This window comes from Lithobates pipiens, unplaced genomic scaffold (genome assembly GCF_037356315.1).
Source record: "Lithobates pipiens isolate NorthernLeopardFrog02 unplaced genomic scaffold, aLitPip1_a1.2 Scaffold_22, whole genome shotgun sequence".
NCBI lineage: Eukaryota > Metazoa > Chordata > Amphibia > Anura > Ranidae > Lithobates > Lithobates pipiens.
Window position 1 is genome coordinate 112,765,129 of NW_027507784.1, and position 18,283 is coordinate 112,783,411.

At 40.5% G+C, this 18,283-nt stretch overlaps 1 protein-coding gene across 5 annotated transcripts in view; it reads right to left on the minus strand.

The window, feature by feature from the left end:
• The window catches only part of ZNF385B (zinc finger protein 385B), a 743,747-nt gene that overhangs the window by 21,182 nt on the left and 704,282 nt on the right, over positions 1 to 18,283 (minus strand). For all 5 annotated transcript variants that reach the window (XM_077448111.1, XM_077448110.1, XM_077448113.1 and 2 more), the window contains one exon: positions 3,533 to 3,775. In XM_077448111.1, coding sequence (XP_077304237.1) covers positions 3,533 to 3,775 — 243 coding nt within the window. The remainder of the gene's footprint in view (positions 1 to 3,532; positions 3,776 to 18,283) is intronic.

Consider the following 18,283-nt stretch of genomic DNA (forward strand, 5'->3'; position numbering starts at 1 on the left):
GTGTATTAAATTGTGTATTTATAGCTGATCAAATCCAGTTGTATTAAATATCCTGAGTACTGTGAAACAGTATTTACCACGTTCACAGTTTCTCAAATTCAGCATTTTTTTTTTTACAATAAATCAGCTTTTTTTTTTTTTTGCAGTACACATATGAAGCCTTAAAGAGGGTAAAGGAGACCAGCATTGCTTCAGTGCCAGTTCCCCAGCGTGCATGATAAGAAAATGTGTAATTATAGCTGTAAAGCGGTAACTGCCAATTCACAGTCAAAGAATGCTTTTCAGTTGAAAAATGTTTCATACTTAAGAAAACCTGTACACGAAAAAATATAAAAGCTGCCATTAATTACATCTATTGAAAATGCAAACCAAGCGGATCAGTTCTGCATGTAAATTAAAAAAAATGAAACAGGCTAAAAACAATTCAGAACTGCGAATAAGATATCATATTTATTAACATAACGAGACCTGTATTGAGAGAAATATGTAGGCTGCCATTGCTTTCCACCTTCAGAAAAGTAGTTATGTGATTATTTTGCTTATTCAGTGTCTCAAAATGATCCTGTGCTTTGTCCAGCAAGGCAATTCAAACGGTAAATTTAATATGTTTGTAAACCTTAGATCCAAAAAGTTAAATGTTGCAGAATGCTGCCCACTATAACTGTGTTAAATGACTCTTTTTGTTAAAAACTTTTCATTTCTGCATAAAATAATGCAATTGGAAATGGCAGAAAGTTCACTATCACATATTCTCTAGGTGCCTTACTGTAGGTCCATTGTTGCCACACTGTTGTACAGGTTCTCAGACAGGACTTCTTAACATGCTCCATGAGGCAACATGTACAGACAGTAAAAAGATTTAATTCAAAGAAGGTATCCTAATGATTTGTATTACAGTCGCTGAGGGAGTGGGAATAGCATGCCAAGGTTATGAGGAATGCATGTTTTTCGACAGTGCAACAGGCATCATATGGAAGAGGAGGCAGGCGGTCACTCGACTATGCAGTGTGCATCCCCAACCAAAATCTTGAAGAAATTGCACGAGACTGCAATGTTCACAAGAGAAAAAAAATAAGTGTTTAAAGGCAAAATCTAGAAAAAATATTTTACATATGTAAGTTACAAGGAGCTTGGTGAAAAGAAGCATACTGATGTACAGGCTTAATATTACTTTACTTTAAAGTGTAACTATGGGCAAATTCAAGTCCCCCATTACAGAGTTGTTTTACCTGTTGATCCTGTCAGAAGAACCGCTATTTTTCAACTTCCACTAACAGGCCAATCTGTCCAGCAAATATGACAGATGGAGGGGGTGACAGTAACCTTAAAACACTGCCAGAGTGGCTTGCAATGGCCATTATTTATTATATAACTTAAAACAGAAGTATGGGGGCTTACAAAAAAGAGTAACTTATACTCACCCAGTTGGATGCAGCATCAATCCAATACTGCATTTGTGCCTCGCCGTCTCTGCACTGAGATCTAAGCAATTAAAGACCACTGATTACTCAGTTCTCCCCTCCACTCTGAGCAGAGAGCTGGTGACTGTCATCGGCTCTCTGCTCTGCCTCTCCAGTGCTCACTGGAGCGCTGGGCTGTGGAGGGGGAGAGGTTGAGCCAGCTGCTAGTCCAAGATTCTGGGTGGATCCTGACTATGCAGTTAAGGATCTTTCCCCAGCCTGGATGGGCTGAGTGACATCATCCGACAGCATACTTTAGCCTGCTGTCAGCTAAAAACGGGTCACAGGAGTGCAGAACGGACTGCACTCCTGTTATCTGTAGGAGAAGTACTGCCAAAAAAAGCTTTGCCCATACTTTACTTTTACTTTAAATCTTTTTCCAAAAATACATTTTTTTTTTTGCTGTAACAGCTTAAAAAGTGTTAGCTGGAGTTAAGCTTTAAGCTGTTTGTTGCTTAACCTGGCCATACAGTGATGGAATTTTGGCCGCTTTCTGGGGTTGATTTACTAAAACTGGAGCATTCAAAATCTGCTGCAATCAGCTTCCATGTTTTATTGTCAAAGCCTAATTAAACAAGCTAAAGTTAGAAGCTGAATGACTACCATGCATAGCTACACCAGATTCCCGAGAGCTCCAGATTTAGTAAATCCCCCCAACTGTGTTAATACAACTGACAAACTGCATTTTATATATATATATATATATATATATATATATATATATATATATATATATATATATATATATATATATATTTATATTGTTTGCCCATAGTTACACTAGAACTTCTGTGCTTACCAGCTCTACATACTTATCTTCCCTTTGTTCTGCAGCTCTGTTTGACGGGCGGAAGGCACTACTAGCATGGAACTCACCCATTCCTTCAGTGTGAGAATTCTGATGATTGGGGATTGGCCACTGCATATTTAGATGTCAGTTATTGGAGTAAATTAAATATAATCCCAGCCAACCAAAATTTTTCGAAGGAGGGGTCACCAATGGCAGCCTTTGTGTTTCTCTCAGTATAACGCAAAAGGTAAAAAAAATACTGTTTTAAGGGGCATCCTGAAGGGTCAAAGAAAGAAAATGTACATGTTTTGCCTCAATACTGGCCTGTAAGATATCCTACTACCACAAAGGGAAGTATATCCAGTGCTTTACTTCCAGCACATGAGAAACACACTTTTTCTCAAGAGCCACTGTGGTTCTCAATCCCTGTTTAGACAGTGACAAATGCTCAAAACCTTATTACAAATAATTGGACCGATCTTCTGAGGATGACACAAAGATGAAAAGCGATAGAACAGAGATGCACTATTGATGTCGCATGTGGTGATTTCACATCCGGCGCAGTGGAGGATGGCCATCTTGATTCAAGAAGTGATGTGCCATTGAACTAAATGGAGGCTGTTATTCAATACATTTTTGTGAAACAAGATGGACTTGTGTCTTTTTTCAACCAGACTAGCTATGTATGTAACTATGTAACATTCCCTGTAAGTGCAATGATTTGGTATTTAATATTTGAATAAACGGTGTTACACTATCTGGACTTTTTTTTAGGTCTGCTATCTGAGTGTGAAGGTGAAAAGGAGTGGTGAGGAGGTTCACAGTGCACCAAGCAGAGAAATCCAGGAGGAAGGAGAGCTTTTAAAGCACAATTGACCCACTTATTATTCATAAGGGGTCACCAGAATCTAGTGAGTGTTACTCACAAATGGTGGGGGAAGCACAAGCACTTTGAGCTGGAGGTGGAGCACAACCGTGAATGATGAAACGTTTTTTGAAGAAAGTACTTTATCCAGAATTTGAACTTACAGTGGATACTTTATATTGTTTACAGCACGTACATCTGAAAAGAAAAGACTTTTGTGATACCATAGACTGGTAGATTTGGATTCGGTGTTAATATGTTGGATGTTTGCAGTTATTCGAGGAGGAGCAGAAACAGTGGGAAAATGTGGGCGTCCCAAATAGAGCTGCTTTAGGTGACCACAAGAGGTGAAATTCTGTAGTCAGTCCATAGCGTGCCTCAGTTTTTACGAAATTCTATGATACATGGTAGACTTACCTGTGTTGTGTGCTTCCAGCTGTGAAAGAGAATTGACAGCTACTTTGCATAGTGAACAATACAGTAGCTTCTTGGCTTTCTCCTCTTCTGATTCAGAAATAGTGATTGCGTTGCCATTGGTGCCTTTCACTAGTGTTGTGGGTATCACTGCTGTTAATGCCACCTCTGACTTGGCGATTAATGATCTTATTTCTGTCAAGCTGTGACTAACTGAATTGCTGCTTTTTAATCTTTCCTCGTCACCTGGAGGAAAAGAAAAAGACAAACGTCTGTATGTAGAAATAGTTTAGACACCAAACACACACAAATTGTAAATATTGCCTGCAAGCTTTCATTAGAAGAGACGTTTGACATTTACATGCAATTAGGGTGGACCAAATTTGTTTGGAATGGAAAAGTGGTCTTATTCATCCATCAGTAGGAGATCAGAGCACCAGTATAATTTGCTTGATTATTCTCCTTTGCACATAAAAGTCCCAACATCCTTGTCATTTAAACAGATGACTAATTCACAATACCAAAGGGAAACTCAGAAACATCTAACTGTGCATCTATACCATTAACTTCCCTGAAATAAAACAACTGCAGTATATTTTTATAAACCAAAAGATCTAAATGAGCATTCATTTTATTATAAAGTTGTATTTTTAATGTACAGTCTGCATATAATTTGCTATGTGATACCATTGTTGTAATCCTAATGCTGTGAAAGGGAAGAAAGATGGCGGCATATCCGGGAATAAAAACAGCTCCTTTATTGTATATCCATTAAAGGATGAAGCATGACATACACACAATTAGCAGATGATCAGTAAATGTATTTCATACTCCTGTGCTTATTCATTACTGAGAGTGATCTCGCAAGATGCCTCTTGAGTGGTGTGTACCTTGCACATTCTCTTATTGTAATCCTGATGCTGACTGATAGACTGATCTCTATCTATCTATCTATCTATATCTATCTATATCTATCTATCTATCTATCTATCTATCTATCTATCTATCTATCTATCTATATCTATATATATATATATATATATATATATATACACACACACACACAGTTTGGTCCATATATATTGGATCACAGGCACAATTTGCATACTTTTGGCTCTGTATGCCACCAGCCACCAGAATAAAATTAAAATGAAACAATCCAAATTCATTTGAAGTGCAGACTGTTCAGCTTTAGTTTTGCCTTTAGCAAGTGAAATGCATGCTCAATTGGGTCGAGATTAGGTGATTGACTCGATCATTGCAGAATATTCCACTTCTTTTCCACATCCTTACTGCTCTTACAGTAAAAAACCCTCTATGCAGTTTAAGGTTAAACTGCTTTTCTTCTAATTTTAGTGAATGGATGCATGCCTATTTAACTGAACTGGATGGCATACTCCAGGTGTGGCCGGACCAGAGTCTTGTAGATTGTGAGGATTATTATTTTATCTCTGGAGTTAATCCCCTTTTTAATGCATGCCAACATTCAACAATTTGATTTGCTTGCAGCAGCTTGGCATTGCATGCCATTGTTGAGCCTGTCATTTACTAGGACCTCCAGATCTTTTTCCATCCTAGATCCGAGGTTCTCCACCTAGAGAGTAGATTGCATTCATATTTTTGCCACCCAAATGCATTATTTTACATTTTTCTACATTAAACCTCATTTGCCATGTAGTTGCCCATACCATTCCGAGTACTCCCCATTTATCATTACCCTCTGAACTCGCCCCTGTAGCTAGTTTTTAATCCATGTCCTCATCCTATGGTCCATGCCAACAGACTTTACTTTGTACAGTAAACATTTATGGGGAACTGTATCAAATGCTTTTGCTAAATCCAGATACACCACGTCTGTGGGCCTTCCTTTATCTAGATGGCAGCTCCCCTCCTTGTAGATGGTTAATCGATTGGTTTGTCAAGAACTATTCTTCATGAATCCTTGCTGATTACTGCTAATGATACCATTGTAATTTCTAAAATCTTGTATATAGTCCCTTATCATGCCCTCCAAGAGCTTACATACTATTGATGTTAGGCTAACTGGTCTGTAATTCCCAGGGATGTATCTTGGCCCTTTTTTAAACAAATAGTGCTACATTGGCTTTTCTCCAATCAGCTGGTACCATTCCAGTCAGTAGACTGTTCATAAAAATTAGGAACAATGGCCTGGCAATTACTTGACTGAGTTCCTTAAGGACCCTCGGGTGCAAGCCACCTGGTCCCGGTGACTTATTAATGTTGAGTTGCGTTCTTCTTTCCTCAAACGTACCAAACTGTTAATCTGGCCACTCCTAATGTTGCTGCTATATCTCTGATGGATTTCTTTTGTGTTTGAAGCCTTACAATGGCCTGTTTCACTTGCATGGACAACTCCTTTGAACACATGAAGTAGGTTTACAGCAATAGATTCCAAATGGAAATACCACACTTAGAATCAACTCCAGGCTTAATTGATGAAGAAATAATGAAGGAGTAGCCCACGCCTGGCCGTGAAACAGTTTTTGATTCAACTGTCCAATTACTTTTGGTTCCTTGAAAAAGGGGGTGGCTAGTCTTAAGAGCTGTATTTCCTAAACCCTTCCTCCAATTTGGATGTACATACCTTCAAATTTAAAATTGTGCCTGTGTCCAAATATATATGGACCTAACTGTATGTGTATATATGTATGTATGTGTATATATATATATATATATATATATAGTATAATAGTATCTCTCAAAAGTGAGTACACCACTCACATTTTTTTTTTTTGTAAATATTTTATTATATCTTTTAATATGAGAACACTGAAGAAATTACACTTTTCTACAATGTAAAGAAGTGAGTGTACAGCTTGTATAACAGTGTAAATTTGCTGTCCCCTCAAAATAATTCAACATACAGCCATTAATGTCTAAACTACTGGTAACAAAAGTGAGTTCAACCCTAAGTGAAAATGTTCAAATTGGGCCCAAAGTGTCAATATATTGTGTGGCCACCATTATTTTCCAGCACTGCCTTAACCCTCTTGGGCATGGAGTTTACCAGAGTTTTAAAGGTTGCCATTGGAGTCCTCTTCCAGTCCTCCATGATAACATCTTGGACCTGGTGGATGCTAGAGATCTTGAGCTCCTCCACTTTCCATTTAACATGCCCCACAGATGCTCAATAGGGTTCAGGTCTGGAGACATGCTTGGCCAGTCCATCACCTTATCCCTCAGCTTCGGCAGTGGTCGGCTATGAGGTGTGTTTGGGGTCATTATCATTGTAGCGGCCATAACCCATTGCAGGGCGGCTTTAACTTAATGGGCTTACCGGTTACCTTCTCCCGGCCTGCTCCTCTGCATCTAGGGGTTCCCAGGGTTGATACCCAACGACTTGTACACAGACACAGATAAAGTCCTTTCAAAAAGGTTTATTTTGCAGTAGAACTTTCACAAACACAGTCTCTTAGAGAACAGAGGGCACGGGTGAAGAACTCAGGCACCTTGAACTGCAGGTTTAGCAAAGTCTCTATTTCCACCCAGAGAGTAGCTATTCACAGCTGGGTACTTCAAGGCTGAACAGATCTCTAGCCAGAGATCATGGCAGTCAGCACGTTGACTCAAAACTTGAACAATTAACCGAGGGTATACAGGAACCTTTTTCCAACTGTACCTGGAACATTTACAGCTTCCTTTATGGTACTGGAAAATTGTGAATTCATCAATGTCCTTCTCAACTCAGTAACCAGGCACTTCTCAGGATGTCACTTGCCGGCCCTCCTCTGAAGAGTTCTCCCCTGGTCATTTCCACGGGCTGTGGTGTCCCTCCAAGCCGAGAGCACAACCGGACACTTTGAATCCTCCCTCGGTTACTGCGCCTCGGACCAGCCAGCTCTGAGACTCTGGAATAAACGGATCCCTACCCCAGACCAGGCAGGTCTATCAGGGGCCACTGACAGGAACATGTTGCGGGGTGTCGAACACCCCGTGACCCCTCACGGGGCTATCCCTGTCCTGGAACCAGAACAGACCACACGGGTCTCATGAACAACTCCGGAACCCTGAACACGTGACCCACTTCTGTTTAAGTACCCCCTCCCAGACTCCTCAGCAGGCCCCGGCACTCCCGCTGATTGGCTCCGAGAGGGCCGATACCAAAACATCCAACTAGACTTGGTTCTGGCCTTTCATGTACACCTCAACGTTCACATGACCAGGCAGAACTTTTAAACATAGCCTGGCCAGACTGGTGTTAGGCCTATCTACAATAATTAACCCTCAAGACCTTTATTGTCCTGAGGTCAAAAACTAAATTTTCAATGATCCCTAATGTCATCCGCTACATCATGTTGGAATACTGCCCTGTGACCCAGTCTCCAAAGGGAGGGGATCATGCTCTGCATCAGTATGTCACAGTACATGTTGGCATTCATGGCTCCCTCAATGAACTGTAGCTCCACAGTGCCGGCAGCACTCATTCAGCCCCAGACCATGACACCCACCTTATTTCCACACATCCCACCTCCATGCTTGACTGTAGGCAAGACACACTTGTCTTTGTACTCCTCATTTGATTGCCGCCACACAAGCTTGACACCATTTTAACCAAATAAGTTTATCTTGGTCTCTTCAGACCACAGGACATGATTCCAGTAATCCATGTCTGCTTGTCTTAAGCAAACTATTTGCGGCTTTCTTGTGCATCATCTTTAGAAGATGCTTCCTTCTGGGATGACAGCCATGCAGACCAATTTGATGCAGTGTGCGGTGTATGATCTGAGCACTGACAGGTTGGCCACACACTCCTTCAACCTCTGCAGCAATGTTGGCAGCACTCATACATCCATTTCCCAAAGACAACCTCTGGATATGATGCTGAGCATGTACACTCAAACTCTTTGGTCGACCATGGCAAGGCCTGTTCTGAGCGGAACCTGTCCTGTTAAACCGCTGTTAAACACCTGAGACCTTGTAACACTATCGAGTCACATGGCAACTGGGATGGAAAATGGCTAATTGGGCACAATTTGGACATTTTCACTTAGGGGTGTACTCAATTTTGTTGCCAGCGGTTTAGACAATAATCACTGTGTGTTGAGTTATTTTGAGGGGACAGCAAATTTACACTGTTATACAAGCTGTACCCCCAATACTTTACATTGTAGCAAAGTGTAACTTTTTCAGTGTTGTCACATTAAAAGATATAATAAAATATTTACAAAGATGTGAGGGGTGTACTCACGTTTGTAAGATATATATATATATATATATATATATATATATTCACACAGATTATACCCCTATCAATTAAGTTATATTCTACTCAAGACCCAATAATTATTGCTCAAGGACATATGGAATGTTAGCATAGCCAGAACTGACCACAACACAGTTTATTAGCAGACAGTCATTACTTAGAGACAGTTCAGCATGTGCGGCTGTAGATCCAAATGCTAAACACAAGCTGGAATTCTAGCTAGGAAGCAGCGTATGCATTTATTATTTGCTGCTTTGTCTTAACTTCCACAGGGAAATTTTGTTTCTACTTCAGTAAAAATGAATGCCCAGCAAACAAAACAGAATGCAAATAACATGAAGATGGAATGCCACACAAAGTCCCCAAGGGCTCCTATCTTAATTGTCAGGGGATAAAATTCTGCCAGTTTGCTTTACATGTTTAACACTTACACCATGTAAAATTTCATGATTGTAAACCCTCAGGCTACAAGCCTTCAAAACGACTATTAGGAAGCGACATGTTTTAGTCTTTTTTTACACTCATGGGCTTGTTTAAGTACTGGAAGTAATTCCACCTCCAGTCTGTTTTCAGGAATAAGGGTAGGACAAACGTGCACAATAAATCTCACCAATAATATTGTTTACACTTTATTTTTTTCCCCTACTCCATTATCTTCTGTCTCAAGAAAGGCTTATTGTCAAGATTCTGTACATTTTTTTCTCTTACTTTCTTACTCTTAATTTCATTTGACTACCTATTATGCAATACTTCTGGGTTTCTCTAGGCAGTGGTGACATATCTACACCACTGTCCCCTGGAAAGTCAACGTCACCACTGCCTTCCTGGGAGATCTCATTGCAGAGCTGCGAGACCTCATAAGATTTCACTAAATATCACAGGATCTCACTTTTAGACTTTGTTTTCAACAAATAAGATGTGTCAGGATTAGCACGCAAGCGCAATACTTTGCATGCACGCCATTGGTGGACCATGGCACATGTATGCACATATTCAGACTTTATTCAGAGTTTATTTTCATGGTCTATTTAGAATATCGGGGGGGGGGGGGGGATCTGTTTTAAACACCAGATTTTTTTAGTTTTTGAACAGAGGAGGGAAAAGTTTAACCTTGTTAGGTTTTTATTGCTGTCTGTGTCCTGAATTTGGAGATTAACTTTAATTATTCTGGTAATCATTGTCACAGAGAATGAAAATTAAACATACGATTGGTCAAGCTGCACATAACTTGCTGCTTTATATGCACACTAGGTAATTATATTGGCACAAATGGATTCTTTCTTGGTTGCACTTATTTTGGTTGTTTCTTCACTCACCCCTGGTTCTATACTCTTGTTTGTTATACTTACCTTGCACTCCCATAGCTCCATGTCAGTCTGCCATGGTTTCATGGTCCTCACTTCAGTGATATTTCCTTTACTTCTCCATTCCCTATTACACACTGGTTTCACCTGGTTCACATTAGCACCTTTACAAGAAAGATATTCTTAGCAATTTAATTGTTTCTCAGACTCCTTCGGAGCCTCGCCCTATGTTACCATGTCAACACTACGGAGAATCCATTCCCTGAGGATCTTGTGCTTTGATGTTCGCACCGTGTGCAGTGTGGCTTCCTCAGCTCCCATGACAGACAGCCTATACTGGTGGCTCCTTTCAAATTTCAGTAGTACATACCTCTCAATCCCAGCTCCATGTATTATTTAGCCTCAATATCCTCCTTCTTTCTCCTTCGTTTGTAGTTGGAGTTTCAACTAGAGTTCATCTTTTTTTATATAATTTTTTACAGAATAGCAGATGCACCAGCTCCTAATGAAGTGTCTTAGTAACATGAAACGCGTCACGCATTAACAAAATGCACCACATTTTTATTCAATTTAATAATTATTGCTACATGTACTCTACAATCACTGCTACCTCTATTCCCTATACAGAGTACCACTCCATACATGGATTACTGGAATGTACCACTATTTCGCTTTTATTATGTGTTATATGTATGTGAAGTATTTGGTATATGTAATTATATATTTATATGTATACATGAACTGTACTTTATCCAACTGTGTAGATATTTAATGGCTTAGCAAAATATTTCATACTGAGTGTGATTTTATACCCTCTTTATGACAAATAAACAAATTGCTAAGCCATCTGTACGTGTATTACCCTATTTGGTTGCTACCTGCCTCACTCAGAGTGTAACAGTGTTCCACGTCACTTCTAACGTTACTTCCGGTCCATGGCATCCACTTTCAGTCCGTCATAATGACTTCCGGTATGTGATGTTTACTTCCGGTTTTGCATTCTATGCGTTACGTCATGGTGCACACCTCGGGACTTCATCAGGCTGATGAAGTCACGAGGTGTGCACCGTGACGTAACGCGTAGGGTGCACAACCGGAAGTAAACATCACATACCGGAAGCCGTTACGACGGACCGGAAGTTGATGCCGCGGACCGGAAGTAACGTTAGAAGTGGCGTGGAACGCCCTTACACTCTGAGTCTGGCCTACTTTTAGCTACTGACATGTAAGCAGCCATTTTTTATTTAACCACTTGCCTACTGGGCACTTAAACACCCTTCCTGCCCAGACCAATTTTCAGCTTTCGGTGCTCTCACAATTTGAATGACAATTACTCAGTCATGCAACACTGTACCCAAATGAATTTTTTGTCCTTTTTTTCCCACAAATAGAGCTTTCTTTTGGTGGTAATTGATCACCTCTGGGGTTTTTATTTTTTGCGCTATAAATGAAAAAAGACCGAAATTTTTGAAAAAAACACATATTTCTTTGTTTCTGTGACAAAATTATGCAAATTATTAATTTTTCTTCATACATTTTGGCCACAATTTATACTGCTACATATCTTTGGTAAAAATAACCCAAATTAGTATATATTATTTGGTCTTTGTGAAAGTTAGAGAGTCTACAAGCTGTGGTGCGAATCATACAAAATTGATCACACCTGATGTACTGGTGGCCTATCTCAATTCTTGCGACCCGAACAAGTCAGGAAAGTACAAATACCCACCAAATGACCGCTTTTTGGAAAGTAGACATTCCAAGGTATTTAGTAAGAGGCATGGTGAGCTTTTTGATGTTGTCATTTTTTCCCACAATTCTTTGCAAAATTAAGATTTTTTTTTTAAATCTTTTTCCACAAAATTGTCATTGTAATAGGTTATTTCTCTCACATGGCATGTGTATACCACAAATGACACCCCCAAAAAATTCTGCTACTCCTCCTGAGTATTACAATACCACATGTGTGGGACTTTTTCACAGCCTGGCCACATAGAGAGGCCCAACATGCAGGGAGCGCCATCACGTGTTCTAGGAGCATAAATTACACATCTAACTTGTTGACTACCTATTACACTTTTGAAGGCCCTGGAGCACCAGGACAATGACACGTGGCACTGATGACAGATGGCACTGATACGTGGCACTGATGACACTTATACGTGGCACTGATGACAGATGGCACTAATATGTGGCACTGATGACAGATGGCACTTATACGTGGCACTGGTGACAGATGGCACTTATAAGTGGCACTGATGACACTTGGCACTAATACGTGGCACTGATAACAGATGGCACTAATATGTGGCACTGATGACAGATGGCACTAATACGTGGCACAGATGACAGATGGCACTAATACGTGGCACTGATGACGCGTGACACTGATGACAGATGGCACTGATAAGTGGCATTAATGACATGTGACACTGACAACAGATGTCACGTTACACTGACAGGTGGCACTGATGACAAATGGCACTGATACGTGGCACTGATGACAGGTGGCACTAATATGTGGCACTGATGACAGATGGCACTATGTGGCACTGATGACACGTGGCACTGATGACAGATGGTACTTATACGTGGCACTGATGACAGATGGCACTGGGGACAAATGGCACTGACAACAGGTGGCACTGGGGACAGATAGCACTAACAGGTGGCACTGGGGACAGATAGCACTAACAGGTGGCACTGGGGGCAGGTGGCACTGGGGACGATGGCACTGGGCGAGGATGGCACTGGGGAGGATGGCACTGGGGCGGATGGCACTGTGGGAAGATGGCACGGGGGAGGATGGCACTGGGGGAGGATGGCACTGGGGCGGATGGCACTTTTTTTTTTTACTTACGGCCGCTGCAGCCGTTCATCTCTCCCCTCTCACACGCTGTCTGTGTGAGGAGGGAGAGGGGCGCTGAGAGATGATCTCATATGTTTATATATGAGATCATCTCTCATTGGACACGCCGATCACGCTGTAAACGGCCGCTGTGATTGGCCGTTTACAGCAATCTGTGACTGGCTGTGTCCGAGGGACACGGCCAGCACAGAACTTCCCAGATGCACGCCCGCGGCAGCGCGCAGAGGGGAAGTAAACAGGAGGACGTCCAGGGACGGCCTCCCGGCAGTTAGCGTCCGCTCTGTAGCCGTCTTTCGGCTATAGGGCGGGCGCGAAGTGGTTAATAAAGTTTATAATATTTGGGTAATGCACTATCAGAGGCCCATTTATTCTACTTGTGGATACCATTATGGAGTTTAAGTGACCATTCGTTTCCCATACCTAATCTGTATTGCTAGATTGATTGACCTACAATCATGGACGTGGGGATAAGATTTTTATAAGAGCGCTCTTCCCAAGCCCATGAGGTAAGGGCACTGAGAGCACTTTATAGGATTCCCAAAGCACTTTAATCACAGGAATTGGGAGTGAATGGACACAGACCTTTGGATTTTGGACAATTTGTTGCACTTTATTTGTATTTTGCACAATTGGTAGCACTTTATTTTACAGCGAGTGCACTTTATGCACTTTAAGAACACTTTATATCACTGGACTATGTTGAAAGCATACTGAATGCATCACAGTGTTATCACTAGGAGTGCACTTTATATAAACGGATGCTGTATTGGATTATTATATGCACTGTTGTAAATGTACTTTATTGTTTATTCACTTTATTAGCCTCTATTATTATTATTATTTTCAGTGATTCATTTTAATTTGGTGGTCATTGGATCACGTAGGTTATGCGCTAGGTCATATACATTTGTATGTATTTAGCTCTTTTAGTTTTATGTGATTGGTGATCACTTTAGATTTGGCAGCATTTCCACATATTTTGTTTAATTAGTTGTGTAGTAGCGCAGAAGTCCTCTTTTATATTATTATGCTTGTATTGTTGTCTGCGTCACCATTGGAGGATTTCTCCTCACTTCCCATTCCGTCTGATTCCAATTAAAGTGGACCTTGCAGTGAAAAGCAAGGTCTACTCAAATTTATCAGGCTCCCTTTACAAATTGCCTACTGTTTGTAGGTAGGCAAAATCTTGCAGTAAGACACTCCAGTCTATTGCAAGAGCACCTTCTAGTGTGATTTTGCCTTAACTTTATTCTCTATGATCTTGCCTTGTCTTGGTGCTGCGGGTGGAAGACGCTGGTGTGGTAAGTGTAAAACCTAACTTTTTTCTTTACAGCTGCATTTTACACCTACTAATAGTAGGTGGTTTGTGGAGGGAGCCCAGACAGTATAAGCAGACCTTTTACTGCAAGGTTCACTTTACAGAGACAGGCAGTGGGAACATTTTATTGAGCATCACTGTTTCAAAAATGATAACTAAGCCTACTTGGGAAAAATATATATCATCCCTTGGCACCCTACTAGTCTAGAGTATTGGAGTACTAGGTGCCCTCTGGGCACTTCCCTGGAGACCTAAACAATGGGTTCTCTAACCCTAGGCTGGTCACATTTTGCCTTGTTTGCGAACCATTGCTTTGTAGGGAATGTGTTACACCTCTAGTTTTATTCTGTTTGCATTTTTGGCTGTTAATCCTATCCTGTGCATTTGTATATTATTTTCTCCTGTCTCGCAATGGTATACTAACCTGTCTCTCATTTTGACTCATTTATATAAATAAACAATTTGAACAAGAAAAATAGAAATTTATATTCTGCTACTTATTTGGTAATTAATCCAGGCCATACATGAGGGTATCTCTTAAGAAACATAAGTAGCAGTAGGTATTTTATGTTCTCCACAAACTTTCAAAGCCTCACATGTACAAACAAATGTTATGTTAGTGTCTCAAACTATACCCAAACTATACCCAAACTATACACAACCCATGACTAGTAAGAGAGAAACATTTCAGATCTTATCTATTTTCTGTTGTCCAATGGCTGCATAGTTCAAGGATGTTTGATGCAACTCTGACAATTGCTACATATGATTACTAACAATTTTAGTTTCTGACACAACATAGACAGTATACAGCATGATAAGTGATTTCTGAATGATAGATATCTTTTGGGCACAAATGCATATTTCATATTGTTTTTGTCCACACACCATGTATGTAGCCATGTAATATTGGTGATCCACACCCAGAAACAATTTAACATAACTGAGTACACCACAAAATGTCCTCATGCCATTTAACCTAAAAGGTGCTTTATTATTTTTTTCTGTATTCCTACTGTGCAACACAGTACATTACAACTAAAAGCAAAACTTTTTTTTTTTTTCATTTTGAATAGAGTGAGGGTTAGAACTCAATTATCTTTTTTTTTTTTTACCATCAGTGTCCCATTGGGGAGTTTTCCCTTCATTGCCTGTCCCACAGCCAAAACAGAAAGTCAGAGGAAATCCCTTCAAAATGAGGGAATCCGGAACTATTCCCCCATTGGAATATTTCCTCTCTATTTCTGTTCTGGTGACTATCCAAAATTTGGGAATTTCTTTCACTTCCAAGATTGGTGATAACAGTAAACAGGACAAATTGGTTGGGTGAATTTCCCAACTGGGGGAACTAATGATAATAGAAACCTGACAGTTGATCCAATTCTTCTCTCCGAGTAAATAAAATGTTTTGCCTTAGTTATACTTTAAGAAACACTTTCCAGAGGACACAGAACCATTCACATTATTCCTTGCCCCTCAATTTTTAATCTGAAGTTTTATTATTCCAAACATGCAGGGCTATATGTTTTGCTAACATATAGGCAAGCAACCTAGCTAGAACTGAACTGCTATAAGAGTAGGACAACAGTTTGTGGGTGCAGGTTTTGAAAGAAGTAGCAAATATTCAAACAAGAACTTTAAAGGCCAAGGTGGAGAAGTGATCCAAGTTAAAGCGGAGCTCCACCCTAAAGTGGAGCTTCCGCTCATTGGAACCCTCCCCCCCTCTGGCGTCACAATTGGCACCTTTCAGGGGGGAGGGGGGTGCAGGTACCTGTACAGTACAGGTATCTGCACCCACTTCCGGCATAGATATCTGCAGAATCTACGCCCCTTTCCGCAGAATCTACCCCCCTTTCCGAAGGTCCCCCGCTGTCTGCTGGGAAACACACGGATCCCAGAGACAGCAGGGACCATCCTTATTGCGCAGCGCGACTCGCGCATGCGCAGTAGGGGACCGGGAAATGAAGCCGCAAGGCTCCACTTCCTGATTCCCATACCCAAGATGGCGGCGGCAGCACCCGAGAGACGATCGAGAGATCGGCTTCGGGTGCCGACATCGCGGGCGCGCTGGGCCGGTAAGTGTCATTATTATAAAAGTCAGCAGCTGCAGTATTTGTAGCTGCTGGCTTTAAAAAAAAAAAAAAAACGGCGGACTCCCGCTTTAACAGCTGTTAAACACTAGTAACTTGGTCTTAAGAGACCTTCTAAGATAAACCTATAAATGTGAAGATTAAGCTTTTGTCCGATCCCTGCTAAACTGCAAAAAATTCGAGCTGTGGGTGACTATTTTGGCACCACCTGGCTTGATAAATGTGTAGGCACAGTTGGGTATTCAGACAGCCATATGTGCTGCAGTCTAAATGCAACAGTCAGCAGGGGAGATTCTGTATAGTGTGGATGGAGGAATCTAGTGGTTTCTCTTGTTTAGCCTGTTGGACTGAATAGGTGTATGGCTAGAATAAGGCTAGATCGTTGACTGAGGTGAGTAGGACTGCACAGAGCAGTTGGCCATGGGCAGCAAAAATTATAAATATGGTCCTGCATACCCATGGGGACAGTTTGAGACGTGCCAATTAACCAACTAGTGTGATTTTGGGTTGTGTGAGGAAACCAGAACTGGTGTCAAAGCAAAGCATGCAACTGTGATGACAACATACAAATTCCATGTTGATAGCAGTGGGTTTTAAATTCATGACTCAAGACTGTAAAGCAAGAATATAGACCACCAATGTTTAAGAGTTTTTTTTAAATCACACAAGAAGGCACCTGGGTTCCCTACTGTGGTGCATGGTGGAAAGGGCACCATCCAGACTCAAGTGTTGGGAGCAGCTGCACATTTTAGTTACAGTTTTGTATATGTTGAAGATAATAACAGGAGGCATACATTTATTCCTTGACTTAACCAGCAAATTGTATCCCCCATGGATGGCATCATTGGTAGCTCTATGATACTAGTAACTTTGAATAGCTGAGGCTATTTTCTCTTATTCACTAATGCTAGGCTTGCTGATGCCATTTTTGTCTATGTCATACTGATTATCTACAGAACCTTTCATTAATATATCCTGTTGTCTACAGAAGTGATTCACAACAGGAAACAGCAGGGAGGGTGACTCCACTCCCACTCACATGCCTTGCCAAATGACATAATGGCATGTAAAAACACAATTTTAGATTAATGAACATTTTAAATGTTCAAGACAATTCCAATATTAACTAGATTGTATAAAGTCCAATTCACACTTCATTTTTAAAGTCAATTGTATTGATTTACTAAAATAATGTAGATAATGTCAAATTACCAGAAAGAATGTTTACTTAGTGTAGGGAATTCACATTGAACATCCAATCATGTGCAAGCAAATTTCCTGTTTTATCATTTTTTTTCTTGCACTTGATTGGGCATTTGAGGTAAGCAAAATGCACAACAAGATGTGTGTATATACTGTGGACATAAGAGGAGAATGTAGCAATATGAATAGTGCCATTGAAGAAAATGTAGCAAGGTAAATATTGGCATTAAAGTATAACTAAAAGCAAAAACTTTTTTTTACTTTTTGGATGGAATGGATAGGGATTAGAATACATGCCAATTTTTACTGTTGTCTGTCCCCATTAAGGAGCTTCACCCTCTCTTTGTCCCATTTATCATTATCATTGAAAGTGAGAGTAAAGAAAATCCCAAGTTTTGAGTTGTCCCCAGAAAAGTAATAGAGGGCAAATCTTCCAATGGGGACACTAGTTCCAGCTTTTGGAACATTTTACAAACAACTAAATGGTGTCTTAACCATTGCACAATAATGTAGCAATTGTTTGAGGAATAGAAATATCATGTAGTAAGGTGCCCTAGGAATTCTGGCTCCGTTCAAGGATTTGGCAAACCCTTTATGTGTTATCTGAGTTTTGTTGGCTACATGTATACTGGCCACCCCTAAACATAACTCTCCTGGCAGCAGAAAATCTCTAACACAACAAAAAAACGGTAGTGTTTTTTGCATTGCTTCAATGATGTCACAAGGGGGCAATGCCACCCAGTGTC